The sequence below is a fragment of the Sinocyclocheilus grahami genome, unplaced genomic scaffold (assembly GCF_001515645.1).
Source record: "Sinocyclocheilus grahami isolate Dianchi unplaced genomic scaffold, SAMN03320097.WGS_v1.1 scaffold710.1, whole genome shotgun sequence".
NCBI lineage: Eukaryota > Metazoa > Chordata > Actinopteri > Cypriniformes > Cyprinidae > Sinocyclocheilus > Sinocyclocheilus grahami.
Window position 1 is genome coordinate 498135 of NW_015505889.1, and position 9397 is coordinate 507531.

At 37.6% G+C, this 9397-nt stretch overlaps 1 protein-coding gene across 5 annotated transcripts in view; it reads left to right on the forward strand.

The window, feature by feature from the left end:
• Positions 1-9397, forward strand: part of dgkza (diacylglycerol kinase, zeta a) — a 127629-nt gene that overhangs the window by 101149 nt on the left and 17083 nt on the right. For all 5 annotated transcript variants that reach the window (XM_016244185.1, XM_016244186.1, XM_016244182.1 and 2 more), the window contains 4 exons: positions 1478-1518; positions 1630-1823; positions 5760-5861; positions 8070-8126. In XM_016244185.1, the coding sequence (XP_016099671.1) occupies positions 1478-1518; positions 1630-1823; positions 5760-5861; positions 8070-8126 (394 nt within the window). The remainder of the gene's footprint in view (positions 1-1477; positions 1519-1629; positions 1824-5759; positions 5862-8069; positions 8127-9397) is intronic.

Genomic DNA, 9397 nt, shown 5'->3' on the forward strand with positions numbered 1-9397 from the left:
ATTATAATATTACCGCCCCTTAATCTGTAAGTTTCCAACCACAGCGCCGTCATTTTGATTTCGCAAACACAACGGTGTACGAGCTCTAATGCCATGGTGAAAGTTTGAGCAAAACATGCTAACTGTTCTGTCTTTGGCTGCACAGACGAGCACAGAACACTATTTACAGTCCCAGCCTCAGAGGAGACAAGAGAGCAGTGGATTTATTGATTTATTTACTGTATATTGCTGCTGCCACACAGATCTAAAATAAACATGTGATTTATTTCCCAGCTGTTTACCTTAACAGACATAACCGACAGTTTTTTTGTAACTCATGTGTGTTTTTAACGTAAACTTGTGTATGAATGAGAACTTAGTTTAGTACTCACAAACTGTGACAAAACCGTATATCTGAAGTTTAAACTCATATGATTTAAAACGCATGATTTCAGCACGATAAAATTGATAATCAGAACCAAAACAGATGTTTTTAGCAGGTCCGAGCTGTAATGGCACAGCTCTATTCTGGAAAAGGGGGCGGGCAGCAGCAACTCATTTGCATTTAAAAACACAGGCCCGAAAAACAGCGTGTTTCTGTTTCCACTCAAAATAGGCATTTTCAAAATGATATAATAAATGATCTGTGAAGTATTTTGAGCTGAAACTTCACAGACACATTCTGGGGACACCAGAGACTTCTATTACATATTGTATAAAGGGGCATAATATGTCTCCTTTAAAAACAAACATGTCTGGGTCGTTTTGACCCAGCTGGTTTAGGATAAATATTTGACCCAACAACCCTAACCCTAGCTATTGCTTAAAAATTACTATACTGCTGAAAATAAATTACTATACTCCCAAAATGAGTTGGGAGAGTGTGACTACAGTAACATCACAGGCTATAGTAATTATCAATAGGTAAAATATTATTGCAAGAATACAGAAATAAACAAAAATGTAGGCAAAAGTGAAAACAATGTATACAGATTGAGAAAAAGTGCAGAAAAGAATGGCAACTCAACAGTTACACATCTTATGCAGTTAAATGATATTCCTTTTTAAATGTTAATTTAACATTGTTGAATAAATGTTGATTATTATGCTTGGATTAGTTTTCTTTTCCACATGTTTTACTGCAAGCATGGATAGATGTGGCATTGGCACTCCGAGGAATGTTGGAACTTGCATGACATGCATGATCTCTTTCATATCTGGAGCACTGTTAGGTTTCTGATTATGAGCAATTATTAACCCAAATTGGGTCAAATCAAGCCAGCTTCCTTACCCAATAGTCTCAATCAAGTGTTTGAGTTGAAAAAAATAACCCAGGGTTTTATAGAGTGTAGATGTTGAAACAGTACTGTTGTGTAATTGGAGACCTGAACATTAGAAGAAGAGATATTCTGTCATCTGTTCTGCTTGAACTTGCTCTTGAATGTCTGGTGCCTAATCACAAGCTTGATTTCTCGTTTTTTATGTTTTGTGTTTGCAGCTACAACAGCTGATCGATTCTACAGGATTGATCGAGCTCAAGTGGGTCCTCTGTACAATACCTCTTTAGAGTAATTCAAACTACAATTGAGCAATTTTAAGTATCCACAAACAAACCATTCACATTTGTCTGGTGTCTGTGTCATCCCTCAGGAGCATCTTAACTACGTGAGTGAAATTTCTCAGGATGAGCTGTTCGTTTTGGACCCAGAGCTGGTTGTCACAGAGACGGTCAGCACATCGCCAGGCATGCCAGACCTGGTGGACTCCTCTAGTGATGCCCCTTCTGATCCACGTAAATTTGCCTTTCCATCATCCTCTTCTCCACCAAACTCACCCGGACCCAGGTGAGATACACGGGCAAACATAAAGGGAACCGTTTAAATGTAACCAGCACCACACTGCCAGCTAATCTTTGCCTTTCTTGACAATATAACAATGTTTTGATGAATGAGTTATTTTATGCAAACTTTCATAAAGGAGACATTTTCATTATCAGTGGCAGCTAATAACTGGTAATAACTGATGGCTGTTAGCTGACAGCAGCTTCTGTTCTGTAATATCAGCCAACAGGGAGCAGAAGAGCATCGAGCCGCCTGGTGGCAGTGTGGTTCTCACAGCTCAGCTGCTTTGTACAAATGCTACATCAACAACACTAATTCTAATACACTGATAACCGTGTTTAACATCCTCCTAGGGTGCCTTATAGTTGTTACTTTTAAGATGGATTTTATATAAACGTACACTTGTGTGTAGGCAGGTTCATACATGAATGTCTATGCATGTTTGCATGTGCAAATGAGAATGTGATTGTGATATTGTGTGTGTAGTATAGCAGAATAATTGTGTGGTTCAGAGTGAATAAAACAGAGCATTTCCTGCAGCACAGAGCTTGATCCGATCCTCTATTTATAGCTGCCTGAAAAAGTCATACAGCATCACAGCCCCTGCTAATCTCCTGTGTGTGTGTGTGTGTGTGTGTTTGGAGGGGTAATAGAGCTCAAGACAGAGAAAGTGAATACAGACAGTAAATTAGCTTTTTTCTGTTTTTCTGTCTTTGTGAATGTTTCAGGTTTAATTATTAAATTATTGAATGAAATCAGTTGAAATTGTGTCAAAATATTTAGCTTAAGCTTCATCATCACACATCCTTTCTGTTATTCTAAATGTAAAAGGTCTGTCAGGAGTGTGTATTTGTTTATTTTCTATTATTATGTTATTTAACCTTAAATGAATGCTTAGCTGAAAAGAGCAATTGCTGATTTTGTGCTGGTAAAGGTTGTCAGCCAGCATTCTGGTTAAGCTGATTGACCATGGAAATCTTATTGGTTAAGCTAGCCTGGTGAGGACACCTGCATGTTAGCATCCCATGATGGGGTCCAGCATCCAAAACAGCACATACTCTACTGTTCAAAAGTGTGAGGTCATTAAGATTTTTATTTAAAAAAAATTTTTTTTTTTTACTTTCTATTCTTTAAAATTCAAAAATAAATAAATACAATTAATTGTTTTTTTAAATCACAGTTTCCATGAAAATATGAAAAGGTTTTCAACATTGATAATAATCAGAAATGTTTCTTGAGCACTAAATCAGCATATTAGGTTAATTTCTGAAGGATCATGTGACACTGAAGACTGGAATAGTGACTGTGAAAATTCACTTTGGACATAATAGGAATAAATTACATATATTGAAACAACCGTTCATATATTTAGCCAGGGCTCCAGACTAACTATTTTTACTAGGAGCACTGTAGCCCCTGACTGAAAAGTTTTAGGAGCACAAGCAGAAAATTTAGGGGAACACCTTAAATCAGCCTGCAATGCAATCGTTCACATATTTTCACCATTTTAAGTGTATTACTGATCAATGCTTTGATAATAAATAGACTTAACTCATAGAGATTACAATGTGCAGTATCCCTTTAGTTTCAGAGAGATATGACAAATGTATATGTGATATGATGTATGATAAAATTACTATTGTTTTGCGTTAATTGCAGTTACTAATAATATTACATGTTCATTTCTTGTTTATTTCATGTTTATACACATATGACAGTAAAGCACTAAGCTTGAGTTGGGAAGCTTACAAAATGTATTTTATTAACAACAGTAACGTGTGCAAAATCAAATTTTTATGTAGAAAAGATATATATTGTACTCTTATTAAATGTACCATTATTCTTCTATAGTTTGTTTGCGTCGCGGTCCGAGCTGTTGAACGGTCCACACTGCGCAGCTCAAACAAGTAGCAGGATTTTGTTACGCTTTTGTTTCGTTTGTCGTTTGATGTATGATGTGAAATGGCAGCGTGAGTTGAACAACGCGGTGGTCGCGCCAGTGCGACTGTGCACAAAATTTTCTCGCACCGGCAGTAAAAACGGTCGCAGTCTGGAGCCCTGTTAGCTCATGTTGGTTAGGAAGAGGCTAATAGGAAACTAATTGATCGTAATGATTGAATGGTTAGCTCTGTGATGTTTGTGTCATTATCATTGTCCTCCCAGCTGTGTGTAGCAGTGTAATGTGTCTGGTTGAAACACAGACAAGCCGCTGCACTGGGCATAGCTCTCCTGATTATGTCACGATTGTATAACCCATCCGATAGGAGCTTTTGTTTATGGCTCCCAATGGAAAACATTGAGCGGTCCCTCAGAGCACTGCTGCTGTCATGTGTGCTGTGATTGTGAGATAACAGTCAGCCTTTTGTCTTTAGGGACTGTGGGTACTTGAGATGTACTGATATATCCTTTATCTTTCTGTATTTGAACTTCAGAATGTCTTTCTCTCACGTCGTACTTTCACTCTACAGTTTCACTGTAAATGTGTCATTTGTCAGCCTTAATGATTCAAATTCTACCTTTTCTCTCTTGGGTTCACTCTAAGCCACTTGGGTTTTCTTGAATTAGTCTTGTTTACTTCAATTATTGTGTGTTGTTTATTGAACTCTGTTGTGTTAGATACACCACAAGCATACAAAGCAACAAAATGTCAGCATTCTGTTTGGTTTCTGGTTGTGTAATGATTTTTTTTAATGCGTAGCCTATATATGTCTGGGTTCTTTTTCTTGTAAAAACAGCAGCATAAAAGATTTCAGATATCATTATATGGCCATTCGCTTTGCTTTTTGTTGCAATAGGCAGGATATTTTCTTCCTTGTCGATACTTAAATATAGTTTCTGCAGTCCTAATGACATGTTTGCGAAACAGCAAGAGTCTTTCAGAGTTTCAGAGAACTTTGGCTCATCTTCTTGTAATTGACATCTCTGCTTTTTCCTATGCTCATCCTCTTTTCCTTCCATTTTTGTCTTTCTTTAATTTGGTTATTTCGCATTGCATTTGTGCATTTCATCTTTTCATGTATGTATTTAATCGGTGGTACCTTTTTGTTTTGGATGGGATTTTTGGCAACTTTTCTGCTCCTGATTTGTTGTTAGTCGCAGAGACTTAATCAGTCACACAGGCGTACGGCTGCTGAAGCATTTGGCAAGCATTATTACATCGCTTAACTCCCTTGGGCATGAAATAACGATCTCTCGCCGAGGCAACATTGAACATGCTTTTGTTCAATTCAGAATCACACAGAATCGCTCATGAAAGGAATTTTAAATTAATAAAAAGATGTAATTAGCCTTTGTGGTGTTAAGTGCTGAGTTTGCCAGGGTGAGCTGTGGGTGAACAAAGTGACAGGAAGCATTGTCTTTTTGAGTCTCTAGAAATGTTGGCTTCTCTCTCTCTTTCGCTCTATCTTGTCTTCGTAATGTTTTTCCACCGGTTATGCTTTTTTACCAAATGAGATCAGACTGCTACAGGGTGATACATGCACTAGTGGAGATCAAAGGATAGTGTCTCTATCTTTCTCTATCTCTCTGTCTCCACCTTCATCTCTTCCTTTCCCTTTCTCTCACACACTATTATTATATACTATAAACAGAAACAATATACATCTAACCATTTTTTTCCTACTGTATATGTTTTAGGGTATTCCTCATCTATTAGAGGTGTTTTTTATGAACCACACTGTAATTGTGGGTCTTTGCGTGTTACTTTTTTACATCACAAAGACTTCCAACATTAAAGAACAAGTGCACACAACATTATGATTTGTTAGCAGCTGGACTGTGGTACATCACAGCATTTGTTTTTTTTGTTGGCTGCAGATATAATGACTGGCCTGCTGTTTCAGTACCAAATATTCCTCTTGATAATGTCTCTCTCTGTGTGTGTGTGTGTGTGTGTGTGTGTGTGTGTGTGTGTGTGTGTCTCTCTCGTTGTTTCTTCAGGGTTGAAGAGCTCCAAAGGAAGCGTGTTTCCAGTGACAGTTCTGTGGCAGAAGCTCTTGCACACAGTGACTCGCTCAGATCAGCCAAACCAGCTCTCAGCAGGTAAGAGCTACACAGAGAACGTGATCCTCTAGAACACATCTCTGAAACTCCAGTCACGTGGATCAAGCCTGCTGCCATACAAAAATATATATTTTTTCTTTTTCAGGCTGAATGTTCTTGCATGTTCTTTCTGATCTATGTCTGTATAGCCCTAAGCAGAATATTGAGTTCTGCGCTGGTATGAGAGATGCTGATCTGTGAATGTTGAGTAGTTCTGTGAGAGAACCCTTACTAGCTCATCTTTGCTATAGCAAAAAAGAACTAACTCCTTTTGCATATCTATTTTTGTGATGTTTTATTGGTAATGTGTATAGTGTGTAGAGCTGGACAGTATGAAGTACACTTGATGGGCAACAACACACTAATGAGTGTATATCAGTTTTATAACTAGTAATCAGTTTCGATTGTAGCTCGTCCAGTCAGAGTCAGTACCAAAAGCTTTTTACTGCATTCGTTTTAATGTTTTGAGTGTTTTGTTTTTAGCTCAAATGCTAGATTTTTAATTTATAATAAATAATCATTATTATAATTTAATAATAATGAATAATCATATATTTTATTCTGCATTCTGAATAAAAAAGAGAAAATCAAATGAGATGAAGTTCCCTTTTAATTGTAAAATATTGCATTGATTCCCCTCTGTATGTGTAAAAGATGTGTAAATGTGTTTACTGTGCAGAAATGCATTTAGCATTTTCCTTGAACTCTGAATGTGTGTGTGTGTGTGTGTGTGTGTGTGTGTGTGTGTGTGAGAGAGAGAGAGAGAGTATGTCCAAAGGGTTTTCACGAAGGTTTTTAAGGATGCATTTAATAGTTTCCCATGAGCGTTGTTTTCCCAAGTCTCTGTTCCTGCTTCTTTTTTATATTGTTTAGAAAATATATCTGGCAGGACATCAAGCCATTAGGCTCCTGCTTCTTGTGATGTGTATATCTGCATATGTGACCAGGAGAAGATATGGAATGTTTTCCTTAGATGCCCTTTAGGATCCCAGACCTCATAATGGCATACAGAGAATAGAACCGACCACTGGAAACGGGCCAAGAAATAAAAATACAAAAAGCTGCTGGCCATGAACTGTTAGGTTTTACTGCACAGAAGACATAAGGGATATCACTGCCTGACTGCTTTCTAGTCAGAAACCACAATCACAAATCTCCCTCTTGTGTGAAATCAGCTCTGTAAAGCACCGAGAGCTGTCCTGGACTCACACACTCCTTTGTGTTCCTAAGTTATGGGCTCTTTGGGTCCTATTAAGTTTCTCCTAGGGTCAGTAATATCTCAGTAAAAGAAACTTCAATGTCTGCCTGTGGTACATTATATAACATTTGTGCTGGCCATGAATTGATATGCTCCAATGGGGTCCAGGCCACAACCCTGCCTGAGGGGAGGAATATCTGGCCAGACCAGAAATAATAGAACCACCCCTGTTTGTAATGGTGACATTTATCTGCATTACATCACATGCTTAATGCATTAAAAGTCTTTAAAATGCCACACCAACTCAATCCACAGTCCTTTTAATTTTATTGCCCTGTTGTTTTTGTTTTCTTTTGTGTGTGTGTGTGTGTGTGTGTGTGTGTGTTTGTTTTATTTTCCATGCCATATACTGTATAACATTTTTTGGGTTTGTTCTACAATTTTCTCTTTTTTTTAACACTTTTTTCATGTGACATCTATTTGTCATATTTGTACATTTCATACTTTTTTTTTTAATTAAAGGAAGATTGATACAGCTCATACTTTAAAATACTCTTTAATGCAACAACAACAGTGAAATCACCACAATGTATTACTGAATTTATTTGGTATTTTTTTTCCTTTTACATTCTACTACATGCTAAATTTTTGATTTGCCCTTTCCTTTTGCATATGTCTTGCATATCCAATTTTAAAATCCACAGTGAATATGTATGAGCTGTGTGCAGCCAACAGAAAACAAGATGTTCAATGTCATGACCGTGACAGAGCAGCTCTAATACAGCATTTTATTTACACTGAACCAAAGCCTAAAACCTAAGTGTACCTAAAACTTTTACACTATTTATTTTTACTGCCATACAAGTATCTGTATTTCCTTTGGGAAATGCAAATCTCATTTGTACTGTCTCACTGTTATGTCACACGATTATTGTCATGTCTTTATCATTTTTGTCTTATATTCCCATTCATTTATTTACTTTTTTTTTCAATCTTTTGTCATTTTGAAGGGTGGGGGGTGTTCATCGCTCAAATACAACAGCAGCAGATTTCAAACCTACCAGCAGGTGAGACAAAGCTTTACAGACTTGTCATGTTTCTGTATTCCTCCCCTCTCTGTACCCTTTCAGTTGTGTCTTCTCAGAGCTGCTATAGATGTTAGTGTTGAAAGTGTTCAAAGAGCGGCTCTACTCTTTTAATCCCAGTGGGGATAGTTACCGGCGGCCAGTGGCTTTTCTTAATGTGCACTATGAGTGTCATTGCTGCAATGAGGAAAATAACTCTTGCACAGCAGGACCTCACCATTTGTGCTGCTGATTATTATTTTTACTGGCCTGTTCTGTTCCTTATTAGGCCCAGCTGTCTCTGTTGACACGGCATTAGAGGGTAGAAGAGATGCACACACGCACATAAGAAGAACCTAAACTGCCAAAAGTTCTGCAAAGCAAAGTACAATCAGAGGAGTAATTTACCCTGTTCTGGTCTAATCTAGTCTGTGCTGATCCAGTAGGGTCACTCCTAGTCTGGTTTGTTCGTGTTTTGTCTTGTCTGGCATTCCCCAGTGTGATGTCTGTCATCGTATTCTCTTAACTGCTGTTTGCTTGAAGACTAAGGGCTGGTTCACACAGTAACTTGTAAATAGCTTCTTCTATGTAAATAGCTGCTAAACGGACGTCTTTGACAATTGCGGTATGTCTTGCTGCTTGCACATAAGCTTTCTGTTTTGGAGACACTGTAAGGTTAAAAGTTGTTCAACTTTTAAAAACATCTCAAGACCTTGCCTTTCTTTCATTCATCAGCGCTGCAGCTCTGCAGTTGGGTACTATTGTGTGGCGTCTCGTGTTTTTTTTTTAAAGTAAAAATGCGTTCTTGTGTGAACAGAAGGGGTTCTAAAAGGTAAAGGGATAGTTCACTCAAAATTGAAAATCCTGTGATCATTTACCTATCCTCTTGTTCCAACCCTGTATGACTGTTCAACATAAAAAAGGAAATTGAGCAGTGTCTTCACTGGTTTCCAGAAAAAAGTCATAGATGTTTGGAATGCTATTAGAATGAGTAAATGTTAAAAGAATTCTAATTTGTTTGGTGAACTGTTCCTTTAAGGGATGGCTTCAACATAGACAAGCGTAAAGATAGCTTGTTTAAATTGTGACTGCCTGGAAAAATCATTAATCTGTTCTTATATGACACTGTCTCTTCCAGTGCTCATATTCTACAGCTCATCAATACCTCAAATCAGCTTAACATGCTCGAAAGTTTGATTAAAGCAGCAGCTTATACTTTCTATCTCTCTCTCTCTCTCTCTCTCTCTCTCTCTCTCTCTCTCTCTGTCTCTCTC